This window comes from Elephas maximus, chromosome 6, assembly GCF_024166365.1.
Source record: "Elephas maximus indicus isolate mEleMax1 chromosome 6, mEleMax1 primary haplotype, whole genome shotgun sequence".
Lineage (NCBI taxonomy): Eukaryota > Metazoa > Chordata > Mammalia > Proboscidea > Elephantidae > Elephas > Elephas maximus.
The window spans coordinates 15,708,296-15,734,050 of record NC_064824.1 but is presented as its reverse complement, the minus strand read 5'-3'; the positions used below and the strand labels follow the sequence as shown (position 1 = coordinate 15,734,050).

Genomic DNA, 25,755 nt, shown 5'->3' with positions numbered 1-25,755 from the left:
GAGGGGAAATGAAATGTTCTTAATTTTCCTGCTCATTTGCTTTCTGGCTTTGGATGACTGTCCCCACTGCTCTGTGCTGGGAAGATGGCAGTAATCTTGACTCAAACTGTAGGGTTTATCATGTCCTTATTAGAGGACTCCTCTGTGCTGGGCATTGTCCTAGGCATTGGGGATACAGCATTGTACTAACAAACATATCTCCATCTTGGAGTTTACATTCTAGCAAGGCAGACAAATAGAAGATAAGTCTAAAATAAACATATATACATGCATATTTATAATTATGTATATATGTTAGTGCTAAGTGCTATGGGAAAAAATAGAGCAGGGAAGGAAACTAATGGAAAGCTGGAGTCTTGGCTGCAATAATTAGAGAATTTTCAAGAGAAGACCTCACTGAGAAAGTGACCTTTGAGCAGAGACATGAAAGAGATGAGGTGCTGGCCATGAGGTTATCTGGAAGAAGAGTGTTCCAGAAAGAGACAATGTAGATGCAAAAACCCTAAAATAGGAGCATGCTTAGGATGTTCACAGAATAGCAAAGAGGCAGAGGTAGGTAGAGCTACATAAGTAAGGGACATGGTAGAAGACAAAGAGAGGGTCACGATTCCCTAGGGTCTTTTGAGCCATTGTAAGGACTGTTGCAGTAATTGCAAGAAAGCAGTGCAGGCTCTTACCAGGGTAGTCGCAGTGGAAGTGGTGGGAAGTGGTTGGATTCTGGATGTATTTTTCAGGGAGAGCTGAGAGTTTCTTTGCAGATTATATGTTGTGTGTGAGAAAATAGCGTCCAGGGCAACTCCAAGGTTTTTGGATTTAGTAACCTGAAGGATGGAGTTGCCATCAGCTGAGATAGAAAAGGCTGTAGGAGGACCATATTTTGCATGGAAAGATTAGGAGTTCAGTTTTTGATATGGTACATTTGAGGTGTCTGTTAGACATTTAAGGAGCCCTGGTGGTGCTTGCCTCCTAATCAAAAGTCAGTGGTTTGAACCCACCGGCCACTCCGCAGGAGAAGGATGTAGCGGTCTGCTTCCATAAAAATTTACAGCATTGGAAACCCTTTGGGGCAGCTCTACTCTATTCTGTAGGGTATAGGCGGCAGTGGGTTTGGTTTGGGGTTTGGTTAGACATTTAACTGGGGACATCAAGTAGGTAGTTGGATATATGGCATTTGGAATAGAAAATGAGGCTGAAGATACAAATGTGAGAGTCGTCATTGAGAGTCATCATTGTATGTACAACTTGTGGGTAAAGCCATGAGACTGGATGAGATCACCTAGGAAGTGAGTACAGATAAAGGGAAGCGATCCGTGGCCTAAGCTTCTAGCACACTGCTCTATTCACAGAGTTGGAAATGAGGCGGAGCCCAGAGAAGGAGATGGAGTGGAGTAGCCAGAGTGGTTGGGATCAACTTAGAGAACAGAGTGCCCTGGAAGAAAAGGAAAAAAAAAAAATATTTCCAGGAGGATGGAGTGATCAGCTGGATCACATTCCTCTGAGAGATGGAGTTAAGATAAAGGCTGAGAATTGGCATTTATCAACATGGAAGTCATGAGATCTTGTGAAGAGTAATGATTGAGGTAAAACATAATTGGGAGTGGGTTCAGGAGAAAGTTGGGAGAAAGTTTACATTGAGTATAAACCTTTGGCAAAGTTTGTTATAAAGAGGTGGAAAGAAGGACAGTATCTGAAGGGGGATGTGATGTCAAGAGTAAGTTGTTTTAAGATGGAACAAATGACAGTATGTTTGTATGTTATTGGGAAAGAGCCACTAGAGAGGTAGGAATGGATCCTGCAGGAGAAAACAGAATTGCTGGAGCAGTGGCTGAGTAGGTAAGAGTGCATGAGGTCTAGTGTGTGTGTGGATGGATGGGTTAGCCTTTGCTGAAAGCATGGAGAGAGTGTGGACACAGTGCAAGGAGGTAGGTAGATGTGGTGGTGGAGATTTCTGAAAGTTTCCTTTGATTGCTTTTTTTTTTTTTTTTTCCAGTAAAACAGAAAGTAAGATCATCAACTGAGAGTGAGGATGGTGAAGGAGGTGCTGGAGGTATGAGGAAGGAGGAGAAGGGTGAAGAGTGAATGGACTTGGGAAATAACCTGATTGTCAGACAGCAGTCAGGCCACCTGAGGTTAGAGTGAGATGAGTCAACATCGCTTTGTGCTTTCTCTAGCTACACTCAGGTGCATAACTGCAGGCCAGTTGGAGAGTTGGATTTAAACTGTTGTGATTTTGCGACACAAGAGGAGGGTCAATGGAGGGAATAAAATTGATTATAGAATTTAAGCAGGGTGATAGGACAGGGATGAGGGACAGTAAGAAGACAGTAGGGTGAATGGCTTATAGCTCCTAGTGGGGTCTCAGGATTGTTGGAGGCTGATTACTAAGAGGAGTGACTTGGAAAGATGGTTGGTTTGGGCTGGAGAGTAGAGGTTAGAAATTGAGATGGTATGGGAGGTGGGCTGAATTTTGGTATGACTATTAGGAGTGGATATCTGGAAAAAGATGGGGCAGGTATGTGGTAGAGTGAAAATAAGCATTGAGGAGAACCTTTCCCATGTTTCTAAATCCCTAGCTGTGTGATCCATGAAAGCTCAACCCCGTGTTGGCTTCATCACTGTGAGTGCCATCTCACTGAAGGCAGTGTGTGCAGTAGTTCAGAGTGCACTGCTGAAGCCAGCTGCCTCTGTCAGATCCCACCTCTGCCACTTCCTACTTATGTAGCTGTGCCCACTTATAATAATAATGCCTACTTATTTGGATTACCTTTAAGATTGTGTGAGTTAATAGGTTATCTACTAGGAATTATGTGCAAAGACCTGAAAAATAGTGGCCTAAACACATAAAATTTTATTGTCTCCCTTGGTGCATGCCCTGAGGCAGAGTCCAGGAAAGGTATGGAGGCTCCATGAAATCATTAGGGATCCAGGCTTCTTCCACCTCTCATTCCACAAGTTAGCTGCTATAACTCCAGCCATCATATCTGAGTTCCCAGGCCACAGAAAGAAGGGGCATACCTCCTTCCTTTACCTTTTAAGAAACTTCCTAAAAGTGCTACAGAACACTTCTGCTTCCATCTCATAGGGCCACACCTACCTACAAGGGAGGCTAGGAGAGAGTGTCCTGTAGCAGGATGGCAACATGGCCCTCTAAAAAGAAAGGTCTTAGGACTAAGGAGAGCATCCCTGGGTGACAAAAATGGTTAAGCACTCAACTGCTAACCAAAAGGTTGGAGGCGCCTTGGAAGAAAGGCCTGGAGATCTGTTTCCAAAAAGTCAGCCTTTGAAAGCGCTGTGGAGCACAGTTCTACTCTGACACACATAAGGTCACCATGAGTTGGCATCAACTCGACGGCAACTGGTAATATGAAGGAAGATGAGCAAGTGTGGGATATTGGGATACAACTGGCAGGCTCTGCCGCAATGAGAATTCTTAGTGCAGTGCCAGATGCGTAGCAAGACTCCATAAGTTTAGCTATCTCTGTGATTTCCTTAATCTTCTCGTTGCTAAAAATCACATGGAGTTTTCCATTATGGTGAGCTCTCATGTGTGTGCTCCTTTTCCTATGACAGCAGTTCCTCCACTGGCCACCAACACTGTGTCTCCATCTCTTGCATTGCTGGCTAACAACCTGTCCATAGCTACAAGTGACCTACCACCTGGTGCCTCTCCAAGGAAAAAGCCCCGAAAGCAACAGCATGTGATCTCAACAGAAGAAGGTGATATGATGGAGACAAATAGCACTGATGATGAGAAGTCTACTGCCAAGAGTCTTCTAGTGAAGGCTGAGAAGCGCAAGTCTCCGCCGAAAGAGTATATCGGTAATGGTCACTTGGGCTTATTATTTATTCTTGTCTTGTGAGGCTTTCTCACTTCAGTCAGCTGTCCATCCCTGAGGCTCTTTGCGTAGTCAGATTACATAAGCCAGATTTATGAATCACTGGAATTTGACCTGGAAGTTAGTTGAAAATTTATAATAAGCTATTTAACATCTTATTTTTCTTCCCTTTTGAACAGATGAGGAAGGTGTGAGGTATGTCCCCGTGCGGCCAAGACCTCCCATTACTTTGCTTCGTCACTATCGGAACCCCTGGAAAGCTGCTTACCACCACTTTCAGCGGTACAGTGATGTCCGGGTCAAAGGTTAGTTTTCCCAGAAACATCCAGTGTTAATGCATGAAATTGGTGAGACACCTGGCTATATTGCAATCACAGTAGAAAAGAAAGACAGAACCACAAGTTTTCAGTTTCCAAACCACTGTTTTTATTATAAAATCTCAAGACTTTAGTGTTCAACTTAGGTGAAATAGCTAGTTGAGTATAAAATTTGGAAAATTATCCTTTGTCCCAGAAAGTTATATGCACTGTATTGGAAACCCAGTCTAATGAATAAGTGGCAACCTGGATTGTAGTAAAGCTAATGTGTTAACAGATTGGCAAGTATAAAAAGCATGACCTGCTTAACTCCCAGAGCAATTGCAGAAGAACTGTACTAGATGGTTGTTTGATAGTTGACAGTAGTGCCTGTGGTTGTGTGCTGTCAAGTTTGTTATGACTCATAAAAAAAAAAAACCTATAACCCAGTGCCGTCAAGTTGATTCCGACTCATAGCGACCCTATAGGACAGAGTAGAACTGAGCCATAGAGTTTCCAAGGAGCACCTGGCGGATTCGAACTGCCAGCCCTTTGGTTAGCAGCCGTGGCACTTAGCCACTTCGCCACCAGGGTTTCCATTACTCATAGCGACCCTAAAAAAACACAGTAGAATGGCCCCATAGGATTTTCTAGGCTATACTCTTCTTATTTATTTTTTTTTTAATTGTGCTTTAGGTAAAAGTTTACAGAGCAAATCAGTTTCTCAAACAATTAATAAACAAATTGTTTTGTGACATTGGCTGCCACCCCCACCATATGTCAGCACTCTCCCCTTCTCCATCCCAGATTCCCCATTTCCATTCATCCAGTTTTCCGGTCCCTTCCTGCCTCTTCGTCTTTGCTTTTGAGCTGGTGTGCCCATTTAGTCTTGTATACATATGGTGGTGTTTATTTTATAAAACTGTCTAATCCTTGGCTGAAGGGTGAACTTAATAGGAGTGACTTCAGAACTGAGTTAATAGGGCATCCAGGGGCCATATTCTTGGGGTATTTCCAGTCTCTTTCAGAGCAGTAAGTCATGTCTTTTATGAGTTAGAATTTTGTTTTACATTTTTCTCCCAATCTGTCTGAGATCCTCTATTGTAATCCCTGTCAGAGCAGTCAGTGATGGTAGCCGGGCACCATCTGGTTGTTCTGGGCTCAGTCTGGTGGAAGCTCTGGTAGTTGTGGTCCATTAGTCCTTTGGAGTAGCCTTTCCCTTGTGTCGTTGGTTTTCTTCATTCTCCTTTGCTCCAGACATAGTGGGGCTAGTAGATGCATCTTAGATGACTGCTCGCAGGTTTTTAAGACCCCAGATGCTGCTTACCACAATTGGACATGAGAACATTTTCTTTATAAACTATGTTATGCCAGTTGAGCTACATGTCCCCTGAGTACATGGTCCCTAGCGCTCAGCTCAGTAACTCGGCCCCTCGGCAAGTTTAGATGTGTCTATGAATCTTAAGTGACTTTGCCTTGGTCAAGTTGTGCTGACTTCCCCAGTATTGTGTACTGTCTTACCCTTCACCAGAGTTATGACTTATCTACTTATTATCTAGTGTTTTTCCCTCCCTACCCTCCCCCTCTCTCATAACCATCAAAGATTGTTTCTTTCCATGTGTAAAACTTTTCTTGAGTTTTTGTAATAGTGGTCTCGTACAGCATTTGTCCTTTTGTGATTGACTTATTTCATTCAGCATAATGCCCTCCAGATTCATCCATGTTGTGAGATGTTTTGCAGATTCATCATTGTTCTTTATTGTTGCATAGTATTCCATTGTGTGTATGTACCATAGTTTGTTTACCCATTCACCTGTTGATGGGCACTTAGTTTGTTTCCATCTTTTTGCTTTTGTGAATCATGCTGCAGTGAACACGGGTGTGCATATGTCTATTTGTGTGACGGCTCTTATTTCTCTAGGATGTATTCCTAGGAGTGGGATTGCTGGATCATATGGTCTTTCTATTTCTAGCTTAAGGAAGCACCATATGGTTTTCCAAAATGGTTATACCATTTTCCATTCCCACCAGCAGTGCATAAGAGTTCCAATCTCCTCAAAACCTTTCCAACGTTTGTTTTCTGTTTTTTTTTATTAGTGCCAGTTATGTCTGGGTGAGATGGTATCTAATTGTGGTTTTAATTTGCATTTCTCTAATGCCTAGTGATTGCCAGCATTTCCTCATATATCTGCCTTAATGTCTTCTTTGGTGAAGTGTCTGTTCATATTCTTTACCCATTTTTTAATAGGAATATTTGTCTTTTTGTTGTAGAGGTGTTGGATTTTCTTAACAGATTTTTAGAGATAAATCCTTTGTCAGATATGTTCATAAACAAAATTTTTTTCCCAGTTTGCAGGTTTACCTTCTGGTGCTTGTATATTGTTAGTTACAGTTTGTATCTATTTGTGCCGTATATTAGGGCCCCTAGTGTTGACCCTGTTTTTTCTTCCATAACCTTTATAGTTTTTGGTTTATGTTTAGGTCTTTGATCCGTTTTGAATTAGTTTTAGTGTATGGTGGGAGGTATGGATCCTCTTTCATTTTTTTACACATGGACATCCAGTTTTGCCAGCACCATTTGTTAAAAAGACTGTCTTTTCTCCATTTAATTGACTTTGGGCCTTTGTCAAAGATCAGGTGGCCGTAGGTGGATGAATTTACATCTGGGTTCTTAATGCTGTTCCATTCGTCAACATGTACCAGTACCAGGCTGTTTTGACTAGCATAGGCGTATAATAGGTTCTGAGGTCAGGGAGTACGAGGCCTCCTGCTGTTATGTTCTTCAGTAATACTTTACTTATCCAGAGCCTCATTCCTTTCCATATAAAGTTAACGATTAGTTTTTCTCTCTCATTCAAGAATGCTGTTGGTATTTGGTTAGGGGTTGTATTGTATTTGTAGATTGCTTTGGGTGGAACTGACATTTTCACAATGTTGAGTCTGCCTATTCATGAGCATGGTATGTTTTCCCATTTGTGTAGATTTCTTTTGGTTTCTTGCAGTAACATTTTGTAGTTTTCTTTGAACAGGTCTTTTCTGTCCCTGGTTAGATTTATTCCTAAGTATTTTTTTTAGTGGCTATTATAAACAGTATTGCTTTCCTGATTTCCTTTTCTTAATTTTCTTTATTGGTGTATAGGAATCCAACTGATTTTGTATGTTAATCTTGCATCTGGCTACTCTGCTGAATCTTTCTATTAGTAGCAGTAGTTTTCTTGTGGAGTCTTTTGAGTTCCGTATGTACGGTATATGTCATCTTCAAATAGGGATAGTTTCCTATTTCCTTTCCAATTTACGTGCCTTTTATTTCTTTTTCTTGGCTTATTGCTCTAGCTAGAACTTCCAGCACAAGGTTAAATAGGAGTGGTTCTTGTCTTGTTCCTGTTCTCAAGGGGATTGTTTTCAGCCTCTGTCCATTGAGAATGATTTTGGCTGTTGGTTTTGTACAGATGCATTTTATTACCTTCAGGAATTTCCTTTCTATTCCCATTTTGCTGAGAGTTTTTATCAGGACTGGGTGTTGGACTTCATCAAATGCCATTTCTGCCTTGATTGAGTTGATCTCCCGATTCTTTTGTTTATGTGGCGGATTACACTGATTGATTTTCTGATGTTGAACCATCCTCGCGTACCTGGTATGAATCCCACTTGGTCGTGGTATATAATTTTTTTTTTTTTTTGTATGATGGTGAATGCTGTTGGCTAGGATTTTGTTAAAATTTTTTGCATCTATATTCATGAGAAATATACTGGTCTGTAATGTTCTTCTGTGGTGTCTTTGCCAGGTTTTGGCATCAGTGTTATGCTGGCTTCATAGAATGAATTCGAGAGTATCCCTTTCTTTTCTATGTTCTGTAATAGTTTGAGTAATACTGGTGTGAGTGCTTCTCTGAATGTTTGGTAGAATTCTCCAGTGACACCATCTGGGCCAGGGCTTCTTCTGTTGGGTGTATTTTTTTTATTAGTTTTCAGTCTTTTCTCTTGTTATGGATCTGTTCAGATTTTCTGCCCCAGTTTGTGTTAGTTTAGGTAGTGTGTTTCTAGAAATTTGTCCATTTCTTATAGGTTTTCAAATCTGTTGAACTATAGTTTTTCATAGTACTCTTTTATGATCCCTTTTATTTCAGTTGGGTCTGTTGTAGTGTTTCCCATCTCATTTCTTATTTGGGTTATTTGCTTCCTCTCTTAATTTTTTTCTTTTGTCAATTTGGCCAGTAATTTGTCAATTTTGTTGATCCTTTTTGGTTTTGTTGATTCTATTGTTTTTCTGTTCTCTGCTCTGATGTTTATTATTTCCTTGCAGAAACCCTTGTGGGTTTCTTTTGCTATTCTCTTTCTATTTGTTTGAGTTATAGGGCTAACGTTTTGATTTTGTCCCTTCTTTTTTTGAGGTGTGTGTCTGTTGCTGTAAACTGACCTCTGAGCACTGCTTTTGCTGTGTCCCAAAGGTTTTGGTATGATGTGTTTTCATTCTCATTTGAATCTGGGAATTTTTTGATTCCATCTTTGGTTTCTTCTATTACCCAGTACTTTTTAAGCAGGTTGTTATTCAGTTCCCATGTTTTTTATTTCTTTTTCCTTGCTCTTTCTGTCATTAATTTCTGCATTTATGGAGTTGTGATCAGAGAAGATACTTTGTCTTACCTCAGTGTTTAAGATTTTGTTGAGGGTTGTTCTGTGGCCTGAGGCGTGGTCTGTTCTGGAGAATGTTCCCTGTGCGTTGAAAAAGAATGTATACTTCGCTGCTCTTGGGTGGAGTGTTCTGTATATGTCTGTGAGGTCAAGTTAGTTGATTGTGGCCTTTAGATCATGTTCTGTCCTTTACCGAGAGTGGTGTATTGAAGTCTCTTACTATTAATGTGTAACAGTCAATTTCTGTTTTGAGTGCTGTTAGAGTTTGTTTTATGTATTTTGAGCCCTATTGGTGGGTGTGTAGATATTTATTATGATTGTCATCCTGGTGAATTGTCCCTTCAATCATTATATAATGTCCGTCCTTATTTTTTATGGCGGATTTTGCCTTACAGTCTATTTTATCTGAGTTTAGTTTTGCCACTCCTGCTTTTTTTTGGTTGCTGATTGCTTGTTACGTTTTCTTCCATCCTTTTATTTTTAATACATTTATGTCTTTGTGTCTAAGGTTTGCCTTTCGTAGATAGCCTATTGATTTTTTTTTTTTTTAATCCATTCGGTGACTCTGTCTTTTTACAGGTATATTTAAGTCATTTATGTTCAGCGTGATTGTCAGTTCGGTGGGAGTTTTAATGCTGTCATTTATAGTGCCCTTTTTTTTTTTTTTTTTTGTGGTGCTGATGCTCTCTCTGTTCTTCTTACTCCCCTGTGCTAAGTTCCTTTTGTTTGTGGGTTTCTTTTCATTTATTTCATTTTTGTAGATTTTGTGTTTACTGAGACTACATTTTTCTTCTTTATTTTGATGACTATGTTTGTTAACCTTCTTTGTGGTTACCTTGAAATTTATCCTTAACTTCTTAAGTTTGAACCAGCCTCTTATTACTTGATATCACCTTGACTTCCTCTGCATTTGAAAGTTCTATACCTTCACCATGTATTCCCCCTTCTGTTGTTCTTTGTTGTCATTTACAGATTGATGTCTCTGGTTCCTTGTTATAAATCTTTTACTTTTGTTTTATCCTTGCAAGTTCATTACTTAGGGTGGTATATGGCTGATGATGACCTGTATCCTAGATTCAGGTTGTTGTCTGACGTTGGTTCTCTAACCAAAGGACTCCCTTTAATAATTCTTATAATTGGTTTTGTTTTTACATATTACCTTAATTTCTTTTTATCTGGAAGCGTCCTAATTTCACCATCATATTTGAGAGAGAGTGTTGCAGGATATGTTATTTTTGGTTGGCAGTTTTTTTTTTTTTTTTAAGTTTTTATATACATGTCATCCCATTGCCTTCTTGCCTGCATTGTTTCTGCTAAGTTTAGTCTTCCTGTTTCCACTTTGAATATGACTTTTCATTTTTCTCAGGATTCTTTCCACCTTTGGTTTTGGAGAGTGTGATTATGATATGTTTTGGTGACTTTCTTTTGGGATCTATCATATGTGGGGTTCGTTGAGCTTCTTGCATGCTCAGCTTTTCATCTTTCATGATATTGGGGAAGTTTTCTGTAAGCAAATCTTCAGTGATCCTCTCTGTTTTCCATTTTCTTCCCCTGTTCTGGAACTCCAATCATGTACATATTTTTGCTAATGACTGTATTACACATATTTTTTAGGTTTTCTCCATTCTTTTCTCTGATTTTTCCTCAAACAAAATGACATCCATGTATTTGTCTTCAGTTTTGCTGATTCTGCCTTCCATTGCTTCAAATTTGCTCCTAAAACTTCCTATTCTGTTGGTTATTTCTGAAATTTTGTTGTTTATCTTTTGGATTTCTTTCTAATTGCACTTTTGTGTCATTTCTAATTGTTTATTTTTTTTACTTTCTTTTTTTTATTTTCCTGAATTCCTCGATTGCTTTGTCTGTGTTTCCTTGATTTTGGCTTTGTTTTGGCAGGGTTTGGCTGTGTTTTCCTTGAGCTTGGCTGTTTTTTCCTTAGTTTTGTCTGTGCTTTCCGTGATCTCTTTCCTAATCTCTTGGAGATTCCTGAATATTAAGACTTCTAAATTCCCTATCAGGTAGTTCCAGTGCCTTTACTTCTATGAGAAGGTTATCTGCTACTTTATTTTGGTCATCCTGTCCGGTTTTTTAATATGTTTTGGTATTGTCTGCTGTCTCCGAGACATTATTATTATTTTCTTTATTGATTGTAGGTTTGCTTCTTTTGTCCTGCTTTGTTGTTTGGCTTCGTTATGCCTGGTCGTGTGGGCTGGCCGTGTTTTGTTGGTTACTTATCTGTGGGCACAATAGTTCTCACCACCTTGTCCAGGAGGGCAGAGCAGGTCACTCAGCTGTGGTGCAGCAGGGCAGGTCCAGTTGGGAGGAGGGGCAGGATCCAGGTCGTTTGTGCCAGGAACCAGAGCAGGTGGGGTGGGGTGGGGGCTGATGGCCAGGCCCATTCCACTCAGGGCCACAGGGTGCTATGGGACAGGGCCCAAGGTGGCAGGGCAAGGTCTGGAGGCTGGGCTGGTCTCACTTAGGGCCACGGTGCACGGTGAGTGGGGCTAGAGGCAGCAGGGAGGTGCTTGGGGTCCAGGCTGGTCCCATTCAAGGGCTTAGCGCGTAGTAGGCAGGGAAGGGTCTTGGGCCCAGACCGTCCCAGTTGTGGGCATGGGACAAGGCTGGAGGTGGTGGGAAGGGGCCTCAGGTTCAGGCCAGTCCTGCTCAGAGGTGTGGTGTGTGGCAGGGTAGGGGAGAGAGGTGGGGGCAAAGGGTGGAGTGGGTAGGGCTAGGCTAGATGGAGAAGAGCAATGAGGTGGGTTTGTACTATGTTCCCTGGCAGTGGAGGCTGCTGAGATGGGGCAGTTCTTGCCACTATTCATTAGAGGGGTCAGGTTTTAGGAGTGTGCACTTGTGGCTACTGCGTGAGAGTGTCTGGGCACCGCCTTGAGCTGCAGCCAGCAAATGTGACCTTACTTAGTTCTGGTGTGTCCACACCGTACCTGTTATCTCCTATTGAGAATTCTGTACTTTCCATGTGGGGTTGTTGGCTTTATTCCAAGATGGCTATGCTGTGTTCTGCCTTTTGGCCAGGAACCTCCACTATGTATCTTTACTCCTTCACACTTTCTGTCAGTTTCTTTTTCTTGACGGTTTCCCTTTATCCATTTGTTTAAGGTTCAAGGTCCCAGAATTGACATCTTTATCTGTTTTACTTGGTTTTTCGGGTCTTTGTTGCAGAAGAATGACTTAATGCTTCTGGCTAGTTTGCCATCTTGGCCCCACCCCCTCGCCCCAAATGTGTTTTTTATGGGAGCAGAATGCTGAAATATGTGTGTATTTTAAGTCCTGGGAAGTTTACTTTCCAAGAGGACCTTTTATTTAACATGTATACAAAGTTCTTGGTATGATCAATAGGCAAGCCTTAAATAAATGTTTTGTTGTTGTTGTTGAACCCTGAGGGTAACATTTTAATAAACTTACATATAATAAAAATAGCTAATAGTACTTTGAAAATACTCTGCAAATATTCTTCTGATAGACTGTATTTAAGTGTCGTTTGTCCCAAATATAATAAATGCACAGAGAACTGTGAGTTTTCAGTTAGTACCACCAAGTATTCTATATTCATGTCAGTAAAATGTTTAGGATTTCCCTGGTAGCATTTTAAGCTGTACCAATGGATTCTTATTGCTTACTGGGAGTCTTTATTAAAAACTATCCAGAGGAAGATAATTAGACATCTGTGAAAATGTTGATGATCCTTCCATCTCCTATTAGGAGATATAGATAGATGTATACATACACACACAAATATATGTATATACACACAGACATATGTATAAATCACCTCCTTTGGGCCAAGCCCCTCCTGACCACTAAACTTTGGTTGAATTACTTTGCCTGAGCTTTAAAATCATATTCATATAAATAAATCAAGGTGGAATCCTAAAAAAAAAGTTCAGGTAACCCAGAGGAAGGCAAGGGAAAAAAAATAGGAATGAGACGCACAGGTTACAAACAGAAAGCACAAAATAACAAGGCATAGATAAGGCCTGACATATCAGTAATTACTTTAAATGTAAGTGGCCTCGGTATACCAGTTAAAAGACAGATTAGCAGAGTGAATGAAAAACATGACCCACCAATATGCTGTCTACAAGATACTGACTTCAAATATAATGACATAAGTAGATTGACAGTAAAAGGATGGAAAAATATACACAAGGTGAACATTAATCCAAAAATTATAGCTATATTAATATCAGAAGAAGTAGAATTCAGAGCAAAGAAAATTAAAACAAAGAGGGACATTACATAATGATAAAAGGATTGATCAACTAGGAAGAGAAAATGATCCAAAATTATTAGCCCAGAAGACCAGGGACTCCATCAGCCTGAGACCAGAAGAACTAGATGTCGCCTGGCTGTTAGCAGTGACCACCCTGACAGGGAGCACAACAGAGAGTCCCTGATGGATCGGAAGAAGAGTGTGGAGCAGAAGTCAAGTTCGCATAAAAACACCAGACTTAATGATCTGACTGAGACTGGAGGAACCCCCAGCACCATGATCCCTGGACTCTGTTAACCCAGAACTAAAACCCTTCCCAAAGCCCACTCTTCAGACAAAGAGTAGACCGGACTATGAAACATAAAATAATACTCATAAGGAGTGTACTTCTTATTTCAAGCAGAAACACAAGACCAAATGGGTGGCTTCTGTCCAGAGGCAGGATGAGGAGGCAGGAAGAGACAGGAGATGGTTGGTTGGATGGATACGGGAAACCCAGGGTGGAAAGGAGGAGTGTGTTGTCACATTATAGGGATTGCAACTAATGTCACATAACAATATGTGTGTAAATTTTGTATGAAAAATTGAGCTGTAAACTTTCACTTAAAACACAGTTTTTTATATATATATTCATACACACACACGATATCAAACATTTGCAGTGAAAAAAAAATGTTTCTAGATTCTAGGAATGATTGTGTGGGAAATGACATTAGAAATATACCATTTGCAGCCACTCCTAAAAATGATACAAACCAAACCTGCTGCCGTGAAGTCAATTCTGACTCCTTACAACCCTGTAGTATAAAGTAGAACTTCCCCATTGGAAAGTAGATTTCCACATCTTTCTCCCATGGAGCACACTGGTGGATTTGAACTGCTTTTGGTTAGCAGCAGAGCGCTTAACCACTGTGCCACCAGAGCTCCTAAAAGAAACTATGTATTTAGGTGTAAATATAACAAAACATGGTAGGACTTGTATGCTGAAAACTATAAAATGCTGATGAAAGAAAATATAAATAAATGGAGAGACATAAAGTGTTCATGGGTTAGAAGACTCAACATAGTAAAAATGTTAGTTCTCCTTAAATTAATACACAGGTTTAATGTAATTCTTATCAAAATCCCCGCAAGATTTTTTTAATAGACATAGAGCTTTTTCTAAACTTTATGTGGAAAGGCATAGGAGTTAGAATAGCTAGAAATAATCTTGAAAAAGGAGAGAAATCATCTTACTATCTTCCTGATAGTAATACTTGTTTTTTTTAGCTACCGTAATCAAGACAGGTACTGAGGGGTAGAGATCACAGTAATAGACCCATATAAATGTGCTCAACTGATTTTTGACTCAGATGCAAAAGCAATTCAATGGAGGGAGGATAGCCTTTTAACAAATGGTACTGGAGCGATTGGACATTCATAGGCAAAAAAACAAGTCTCAACCTAAACCTCACACCGTATACAAAAATTAACTCAAAATGGAGCATAAACTTAAATGTAGAACATAAAACTTACACAAGTAAATCTTCAGACCTAGGGTGTGATGAAAACCTAAAGTACAATCAGTCCATAAAAGAAAATATCAGTAAATTGGACTTCATCAAAACTTTTACTCTTCAAGAAAACCCAGGAAAAGGATGAAAAGACAAGTTGCAAGCTGAGAGAAAATATTCGTAAACCACATATGTAATAAAATACTCATGTAGAGTAGTCGGAGGCGGGGCGAAGATGGCGGACTAGGTAGATGCTACCTCGGATCCTTCTTGCAACAAAGACTTGGAAAAACAAGTGAATCGATCACATACATAACAATCTACTAACCCTGAACAACAAACACAGATTTAGAGACGGAGAACGAACAAATACGGGGAAGCAGCGACTGTTTTCGGAGCCTGGAACCAGCGTTCCAGTCAGGTAACCTTGGCGCCAGCCTTAGGTCTCGGCCCAGGGGAGCTGAACACAAAATCTTGTGATGGCGCAAACAAGGGGCGCAGCCCTATCCCCCTGAACTGACCCCGGGAGGGGGCCCAGCCAGTCCATGCGGGTGGCTTGGCAATGCGGCTGGTGGGAGAAGTCCCTGGAAGGCAGTGACTGGTTCTGGAGCCAGGAGTGCAGCGTCCCAGCCGGGGAACCTTGGCGCTGGGCTTTTGACTGGGCACTGTCATGGCACAAGCACGGGGCACAGCCCTACTCCCCTGAACTAACCCCGGGAGGGGGCCTAGCCGGTCCGCGGGAGCAGCGCGGCGACGCGGCTGGTGGGACGAGAAGTCCCCGGGAGGCAGCGACTGATTTTGGAGCCGGGAGTGCAGCGTCCCAGCAGGGGAACCTTGACGCTGGGCTTTGGACTGGCAGTGGAGGATCTGACCGCGGCTTCAGCGGGTCAGACCCTCGGGGGCAATCTCCCCACAGCCAGCACACATAGGTGACATGCCCCTCGGGAGTCTCAGATAAAATAGTCATTCCAAGCAAGATAAGCAACTTTGGCTATATTCTGCGGTGCTACTCTCCTGTTCCTCTGTACCCTCCCCCACCCTTCCCAGGCGGCTTCATTAACATTGGAATTTCCTGACCCAGAGGGAGAACGGCTCCGGCTCCGCGGTGGCTTTGCTTTTCCCTTTTTTTTTTTTTTTTTTGGTCTTTTCCTAACCCATTCTTCCGGCCTGAGAGAAGGAACCACAAAAAACCCAGGGACCAAAAATCCATCCCTAATTGGACTAAAAACACAGAACCAGCTACAGCCAAGCATATATGATCCAAATCTCGGACTTTCATCCTTACACGGAACAAGGTGCCGGTTATAATCCAAAGGCAGTTCTGATAGGGATCTGACTGCATTTGTTTTTTAGCGGATTTTCTGGAAAAACAAGCTTCCCAGGTCTGATATCTCTGCTTATTCAACAGAGCCCTAACTGACCCACAACAGGGAACTGAGGGCTGAAGCTCCCCCCAGACCACATAGCCTCCTGCCTTAGGGGTCTAAGGAGGGTGACACCTACCATCAGTAGAGGTACTTGCATTGGGAGCCTAAGGTACAGCTGCAGTGCCCTCCCACCAAGGTGCTATAGGAATAGAGACACACCTACCTCACTGACACTTGGGGGAAGCCTGTCAGCATCCTGCCCCCCCTGGAGTGTGAACCCCAGCTGCTAATAGAATCTGGTGCACACAACTATCACCACTACTTCTTGAGGTAGATAGGTGTTAGGGTGCAGCACACACTTGACCCAAAATCAGGTTCTGCTCAAGAATAGTGAATAGACTCAGGCGTATATATCTGGCAACAGCCCAAACCAGCTGGTAATAGGTCATAAGTAAGTCAGGGGCTACAACAAACAAGACAGCAGAATCTAGTAGCCCATCCACGTATATTGAAAGAAAACAAAACAAGGTAAGACTCAGTGAGCAATTATAGAATAAATCACTACTATATCTTAGTGATGGCTCGGAGACAGCAGTCGATATCGAATCACATAAAGAAGCAAACCATGACAGCTTCTACAACCCCCCAAACAAAAGAATCAAAATCTTTCCCAAATGAAGATACAATCCTGGAATTATCACATACAGAATATAAAAAACTAATCTACAGAATGCTCCAAGACATCAGGGATGACCTCAGAAACGAAATAAGGCAAACTGCAGAAAAAGCCAAGGAACACACTGATAAAACAGTTGAACAACTCAAAACGATTATTCAAGAACATAGTGGAAAAATTGCAAGAATCCATAGAGAGCATGTAGAAATCCAAAACATTAACAATAAAATTACAGAATTAACGCAATAGGAAGTCAGAGGAGCAGACTCGAGCAATTAGAATGCAGACTGGGAGATCTGGAGGACCAGGGAATTAACACTAACATAGCTGAAAAAAAATCAGATAAAAGAATTAAAAAAAATGAAGAAACCCTAAGAATCATGTGGGACTCTATGAAGAAGGATAACTTGCGTGTGATTGGAGTCCCAGAACAGGGAGGGAGGACAGAAAACACAGAGAAAATAGTTGAAGATCTGCTGACAGAAAACTTCCCTGATATCATGAAAGACGAAAGGATATCTATCCAAGATGCTCATCGAACCCCATTTAAGATTGATCCAAAAAGAAAAACACCAAGACATATTATCATCAAACTTGCCAAAACCAAAGATAAAGAGAAAATTTTAAAAGCAGCCAGGGAGAAAAGAAAGGTCTCCTTCAAGGGAGAATCAATAAGAATAAGTTCAGACTACTCAGCAGAAACCATGCAGGCAAGAAGGCAATGGGATGACATATACAGAGCACTGAAGGAGAAAAACGGCCAGCCAAGGATCATATATCCAGCAAAACTCTCTCTGAAATATGTAGGCGAAATTAAGATATTTACAGATAAACTCAAGCTTAGAGAATTTGCAAAAACCAAACCAAAGCTACAAGAAATACGAAAGGATATTGTTTGGTCAGAAAACCAATAATATTAGATACCAGCACAACACAAGGTCACAAAGCAGAACATCCTGATATCAACTCAAATAGGGAAATCACAAAAACAAATTAAGATTAATTAAAAACAAAAAAAAGCTCATAACAGGGAATCGTTGAAGTCAATATGTAAAAGATCACAATAATCAAAAAGAGGGACTAAATACAGGTGGCATAGAACTGCCATATGGAGAGTGATACAAGGCGATATAGGACAATACAAGTTAGGTTTTTACTTAGAAAAATAGGGGTAAATATTAAGGTAACCACAAAGAGGTATAACAACTCCATAACTCAAGATAAAAGCCAAGAAAAACGTAACGACTCAACAAACATACAGTCAAACACTGTGAAAATGAGGATCTCACAATTTACTAAGAAAAATGTCTCAGCACAAAAAAGTAAGTGGAAAAATGAAATTGTCAACAACACACATAAAAAAGCATCAAAATGACAACACTAAACATTTATCTATAATTACGCTGAATGTAAATGGACTAAATGCACCAATAAAGAGACAGAGTCTGGGACTGGATAAAGAAACACGATCCGTCTGTATGCTGCCTACAAGAGACACACCTTAGACTTAGAGACACAAACAAACTAAAACTCAAAGGATGAAAAAAAATATATCAAGCAAACAATAAGCAAAAAAGAAGAGGAGTAGCAATCTTAATTTCTGACAAAATAGACTTTAGACTTAAATCCACCGCAAAGGATAAAGAAGGACGCTACATAATGATAAAAGGGACAATTGATCAGGAAGATATAACCATATTAAATATTTATGCACCCAATGACAGGGCTGCAAGATATATAAATCAAATTTTAACTGAAAAGTCAGATAGACACCGCCACAATTATAGTAGAAGACTTGAACACACCACTTTTGGAGACGGACAGGACATCCAGTAAGAAGCTCAATAGAGACACGGAAGACCTAATTACAACAGTCAACCAACTTGACCTCATTGACTTATGCAGAACTCTCCACCCAACTGCTGCAAAGTATACTTTTTTTTCTAGCGCACATGGAACATTCTCTAGAATAGACCACATATTAGGTCATAAAACAAACCTTTGCAGAGTCCAAAACATCGAAATATTACAAAGCATCTTCTCGGACCACAAGGCAATAAACCTAGAGATCAATAACAGAAAAACTAGGGAAAAGAAATCAAATACTTGGAAACTGAACAATACCCTCCTGAAAAAAGACTGGGTTATAGAAGACATCAAGGAGGGAATAAGGAAATTCATAGAATGCAAAGAGAATGAAAATACTTCCTATCAAAACCTCTGGGACACAGCAAAAGCAGTGCTCAGAGGCCAATTTATATCGATAAATGCACACATACAAAAAGAAGAAAGAGCCAAAATCAGAGAACTGTCCCTACAACTTGAACAAATAGAAAGTGAGCAACAAAAGAATCCATCAGGCACCAGAAGAAAACAAATAATAAAAATTAGAGCTGAACTAAATGAATTAAAAAAAAAAAAAATTAGAGAACAGAAAAACAATTGAAAGAATTAACAAAGCCAAAAGCTGGTTCTTTGAAAAAATTAACAAAATTGATAAACCATTGGCTAGACTGACTAAAGAAATACAGGAAAGGAAACAAATAACCCGAATAAGAAACGAGAAGGGCCACATCACAACAGACCCAACTGAAATTAAAAGAATCATATCAGATTATTACAAAAAATTGTACTCTAACAAATTTGCAAACCTAGAAGAAATGGATGAATTCCTGTAAAAACACTACCTACCTAAACTAACACATTCAGAAGTAGAACAACTAAATAGACCCATAACAAAAAAAGAGATTGAAACAGTAATCAAAAAACTCCCAAAAACAAAAAGCCCTGGCCCGGACGGCTTCACTGCAGAGTTCTACCAAACTTTCAGAGAAGAGTTAACACCACTACTACTAAAGGTACTTCAAAGCATAGAAAATGACGGAATACTACCCAGCTCATTCTATGAAGCCACCATCTCCCTGATACCAAAACCAGGTAAAGACATTACAAAAAAAGAAAATTACAGACCTATATCCCTCATGAACATAGATGCAAAAATCCTCAACAAAATTCTAGCCAATAGAATTCAACAACATATCAAAAAAATAATTCACCACAACCAAGTGGGATTTATACCAGGTATGCAAGGCTGGTGTAATATTAGAAAAACCATTAATGTAATCCACCACATAAATAAAACAAAAGACAAAAACCACATGATCGTATCAATTGATGCAGAAAAGGCATTTGACAAAGTCCAACACCCATTTATGATAAAAACTCTCACCAAAATAGTAATTGAAGGAAAATTCCTCAACATAATGAAGGGCATCTATGCAAAGCCAACAGCCAACATCACTCTAAATGGAGAGAATCTGAAAGCATTTCTCTTGAGAACGGGAACCAGACAAGGATGCCCTTTATCACCGCTCTTATTCAACATTGTGCTAGAAGTCCTAGCCAGAGCAATTAGGCTAGACAAAGAAATAAAGGGCATCCAGATTGGCAAAGAGGAAGTAAAATTATCTCTATTTGCAGATGACATGATCTTATACACAGAAAACCCCAACGAATCCACCAGAAAACTACTGAAACTAATAGAAGCGTTTGGCAGAGTCTCAGGTTATAAGATAAACATACAAAAATCACTTGGATTCCTCTACATCAACAAAAAGAACATCGAAGAGGAAATCACCAAATCAATACCATTCACAGTAGCCCCCAAGAAGATAAAATACTTAGGAATAAATCTTACCAAGGATGTAAAAGACCTATACACAGAAAACTACAAAGCTCTACTACAAGAAATTCAAAAGGACATACTTAAGTGGAAAAACATACCTTGCTCATGGATAGGAAGACTTAACATAGTAAAAATGTCTATTCTACCAAAAGCCATTTATACATAATGTACTTCCGATCCAAATGCCAATGTCATTTTTTAAGGTGATAGAGAAACAAATCACCAACTTCATATGGAAGGGAAAGAAGCCTCGGATAAGCAAAGCATTACTGAAAAAGAAGAACAAAGTGGGAGGCCTCACTCTACCTGATTTCAGAACCTATTATACAGCCACAGTAGTCAAAACAGCCTGGTACTGGTACAACAACAGGCACATAGACCAGTGGAACAGAATGGAGAACCCAGATATAAATCCATCCACATATGAGCAGCTGATATTTGACAAAGGCCCAGTGTCAGTTAATTGGGGGAAAAGATAGTCTTTTTAACAAATGGTGCTGGCATAACTGGATATCCATTTGCAAAAAAATGAAACAGGACCCATACCTCACACCAAGCACCAAAACTAACTTGAAGTGGATCAAAGACCTAAACATAAAGACTAAAACGATAAAGATCATGGAAGAAAAAATAGGGACAACCTTAGGAGCCCTAGTACAAGGCATAAACAGAATACAAAACATTACCAAAAATGACGAAGAGAAACCCGATAACTGGGAGCTCCTAAAAATCAAACACCTATGCTCATCTAAAGACTTCACCAAAAGAGTAAAAAGACCACCTGTAGACTGGGAAAGAATTTTCAGCTATGACATCTCCGACCAGCGCCTGATCTCTAAAATCTACATGATTCTGTCAAAACTCAACCACAAAAAGACAAACAACCCAATCAAGATTTGGGCAAAGAATATGAACACACTCTTCACTAAAGAAAATATTCAGGCAGCTAACAGATACATGAGAAAATGCTCTCGATCGTTAGCCGTTAGAGAAATGCAAATTAAAACCACGATGAGATTCCATCTCACTCCAACAAGGCTGGCACAAAACAAACAATAAAAAACACAAAAAACACAAAACAATAAATGTGGGAGAGGCTGCGGAGAGATTGGAACTCTTATACACTGCTGGTGGGAATGTAAAGTGGTACAACCACTTTGGAAATCTATCTGGCGTTATCTTAAACAGTTAGAAATAGAACTACCATACAACCCAGAAATCCCACTCCTCGGAATATACCCTAGAGAAATAAGAGCCTTCACACAAACAGATATATGCACACCCACGTTTATTGCAGCTCTGTTCACAATAGCAAAAAGCTGGAAGCAACCAAGGTGTCCATCAACAGATGAATGGTTAAATTGTGGTGTATTCACACAATGGAATACTATGCATCGATAAAGAACAGTGACGAATCTGTGAAACATTTAATAACATGGAGGAACCTGGAAGGCATTATGCTGAGCGAAATTAATCAGGCAAAAGGACAAATATTGTATAAGACCACTATTATAAGATCTTGAGAAATAGTATAAACTGAGAAGAACACATACTTTTGTGGTTACGAGGGGGGGAGGGAGGGAGGGTGGGAGAGGGTTTTTTATTGATTAGTTAGTAGATAAGAACTGCTTTAGGTGAAGGGAAGGACAATACTCAATACATGGAAGGTCAGCTCAACTGGACTGGACCAAAAGCAAAGAAGTTTCCGGGATAAAATGAATGCTGCAAAGGTCAGCGGAGCAAGGGTGGGGGTTTGGGGACCATGGTTTAAGGGGACTTCTAAGTCAATTGGCAAAATAATTCTATTATGAAAACATTCTGCATCCCACTTTGAAATGTGGCGTCTGGGGTCTTAAATGCTAACAAGCGGCCATCTAAGATGCATCAATTGGTCTCAACCCACTTGGAGCAAAGGAGAATGAAGAACACCAAGGTCACGCGACAACTAAGAGCCCAAGAGACAAAAAGGGCCACATGAACCAGAGACCTACATCATCCTGAGACCAGAAGAACTAGTTGGTGCCCGGCCACAACCGATGACTGCCCTGACAGGGAGCACAACAGAGAACCCTGAGGGAGCAGGAGATCAGTGGGATGCAGACCCCAAATTCTCATAAAAAGACCATACTTAATGGTCTGACTGAGACTAGAGGAATCCCGGTGGTCATGGTCCCCAAACCTTCTGTTGGCCCAGGACAGGAACCATCCCCGAAGACAACTCATCAGACATGGAAGGGACTGGACAGTGGGTAGGAGAGAGATGCTGATGAAGAGTGAGCTATTTATATCAGGTGGACACTTGAGACTGTGTTGGCATCTCCTGTCTGGAGAGGGGATGGGAGGATAGAGAGAGTTGGAAGCTGGCAAAATTGTCATGAAAGGAGAGACTGGAAGGGCTGACTCATTAGGGGGAGAGCAAGTGGGAGTACGGAGTAAGGTGTATATAAACTTATATGTGACAGTCTGACTTGATTTGTAAACGTTCACTTGACGCTCAATAAAAGTTAATAAAAAAAACTTACGTAGACTGTATAAAGAATTCTCAAAACTCAACAGTAAAAACAAAATGTCCAGTTATAAAATGGGCAGAGGCATGAAGACAAATTTCACCAAATAGGGCATACAGATGGCCAATAAGCACATGAAAAGATGTTTAAGGAAGCAAAAAATACCCACTCCTGAAGTGTAGCTGTGCATAGGGACTTTGTTCCAAAGAGTACACTGAATGGAAGGGGGGAAAGAAAGAGCAGCTTTACAGTGGTGAAACTCGAGAAACACCACCTCAGCCAGGTGATGAAGCTCATTATCAACTGTTGAATCGTGTTGATAGTACATTCCCTTGGTATGATATGATGAAAATGGCACTTTACTCCATAAAACCCATAACCATAGTCCAATCATGAGAAAAACATCAGACAGATTAAAATTGTAGGTTCACCCTACAATATACCTGACTAGTACTTCTCAAAACTGTCCAGGGCATCAAAAACAAAGTCTGAGAAACTGAGAGAAGCCTAGAGGAGCCTAAGAGACATGATGAGTAGATGGAATATGGGATCCTAGAACAAAAAAAGACATTAGATAAAAACTAAGTCATTCTGAATAACTATGGACTTCAGTTAATTTTTTTTTAGTTAATAGTTACCTAGTGCTGCTGTATCGAAAATACCACAAGTCAGTGGCTTTAACAAACAAATTTATTTTCTCACAGCTAAGAAGCTAGAAGTCTGAATTCAGGGTGCCAGCTCTAGGGGAAGGATTTCTGTGTCCACCCTGGAGGAAGGTCCTTGTTTCTTTTGAGCTTTTGCTCCTGGGTGATCATCATGTGGCTTGGCATCTGTCTTCCCCATCTCTGCTTCTGGCTTGCTTATTTGATCTCTTTTATAACTGAAGAGATTGAATTCAGACATATGCTGCACTAGTGCTGTCTCATTAACGCAACAGAGAAAACCCGTTGCCCAGATGATATCATAACCACAGGTATACAAAAATACCGCACGCGCACACACACACACAGCCAAAAAGGTGGAAAGTACTTAAGTGCCCATCAGCGGATGAATGGATAAAAAACTATGGTACGTACACACAATTGAATGCTACGCAATGATAAAGAACAATGATGAACCTGGGAAACACCTCACAACGTAGATGAATCTGGAGGGCATTATGCTGAGCAAATGTTAGTCGCCAAAGGACAAATATTGTATGAGACCGCTATTATAAATACTCAAGAAGAGGCTTATACCTGGAAAGAAACAATCTTTGATAGTTACAAGGGAAGGGGAGGGTAGGGAAGGAGAGACACTAACTAGACAATAGATAAGTGGTGAAGGGTAAGACAGTACACAATACTGGGGAAGTCAGCACAACTTGATCAAGGCAACCATCCAAACTCCCTGACGGACCGAGTTACTAGGCTGAGCACTAGGGAACATGATTCTAGGGACATCTAGCTCAGTTGGCGTAACATAGTTTATAAAGAAAATGTTCTACATCCTACTTTGGTGAGTAATATCTGAGGTCTTAAAAGCTTGTGAGCGGCCATCTAAGATAATATCTACTGGTCCTACCCTGTCTGGAGCAAGGGAGAATGAATAAAACCAAAAACACGAGGGAAAGATTACTCCAAAGGACTGATGGATCACAACTACCACATCTTCCACCAGACTGAGTCCGGCACAATGAGATGGTACCTGGCTACCATTGCCAACTGCTCTGACAGGGATCACAGTAGAGCGTCCCAGACAAGAGCTGGAGAAAAATGTAGAACAAAATTCTAACTCAAAACAAAAAAAAAGACCAGACTTAACTGGTCTGACAGAGACTGTAGAAACCCCGAGAGTATGGCCCACAGACACCCTTTTAACTCAGTACTAAAGTGACTCCTGAGGTTCACCCTTCAGCGAAAGATAACCCATTGCCATCGAGTCAATTCTGACTCCTAGCAACCCTATAGGGCAGGTTAGAACTGCCCCATAGGGTTTCCAAGGAGTAGCTGGTAGATTTGAACTGCTGACGTTTTGGTTCGCAGCCAAATTCTTAACCACTGTGCCCCCAGGGCTCCTCAGCCAAAGATTAGGCAGGCCTATTTAAAAAATAAAAAAACCCAAACCCATTGCCATCATTTCAACTCATAGCACCCCTGTAGAACCCCTAATGGCACAGTGGTTAAGTGCTCGGCTGCAAATGAAAGGTCAGCAGTTCTACTCTCTCCTATAAGGGGTAGTAGTATATTTACAACACGTATTTTGAGGGGGACACAATTCAATCTGTAACAGTAATACATCAGTATTGGTTCATTAATTGTAACAACTACAGTATTACTAATGTAAGCTGTTAATAATAGAGAAAAGTATGTGAAGGGGTATATGAGGATTCTACCATCTTCTCAACTTTTCTGTAAATCTAAAGCTGCACCAAAAATAAAATCAATTATTTAAAAATGTTTAACACCGCTAGCATTAGATAGCTACTGTTGACTCATTGAGTTGACTCTGACTGATGGTTGCCTTATATATACCAGAACAAAAACTGACAGCCAGATGGTGGTCACTGTTGTTATTTGTTAGGTGCTGTTGAGTGGTTCCGACTCAGTGACCTTATGTACGACGGAACGAAGCACTGCTCGGTCCTGCGCCATCCTCACAATTGTTGCTATGTTTCAGCCCAGTTGTTGCAGTCACTGTCAGTCCATCTCATTGAAGGTTGAACTCTTTTTCATTGACCCTCTACTCTACCAAGTATGATGTCCTTCTCCAGGGACTGATCCTTCCTGATAACATATCCAAAGCACATGAGATGAAGTCTCACTGTCCTCGCTTCTAAAGAGCATTCTGGCTGTACGTTTTCCAAGACGGATGTGTTCATTCTTCTGACAGTCCATCCTATATTCAATATTCTTCACCAACACCTTAATTCAAGTGCATCCATTCTTCTTCTTTCTGTCCTTATTCATCGTCCACTTTAGTCCTCAAAGTGACATCTTTGCTTTTTAACACTTCAAAGAGGCCTTTTGCAGTAGATTTGCCCAACGCAATAT

General features: G+C 40.6%; 1 protein-coding gene across 5 annotated transcripts in view; it reads left to right on the top strand.

Moving 5' to 3' along the window:
• SAP130 (Sin3A associated protein 130) overlaps nt 1–25,755 on the top strand; it is a 102,912-nt gene that overhangs the window by 73,112 nt on the left and 4,045 nt on the right. For all 5 annotated transcript variants that reach the window (XM_049889123.1, XM_049889121.1, XM_049889122.1 and 2 more), the window contains 2 exons: nt 3,571–3,819; nt 4,016–4,141. In XM_049889123.1, coding sequence (XP_049745080.1) covers nt 3,571–3,819; nt 4,016–4,141 — 375 coding nt within the window. The remainder of the gene's footprint in view (nt 1–3,570; nt 3,820–4,015; nt 4,142–25,755) is intronic.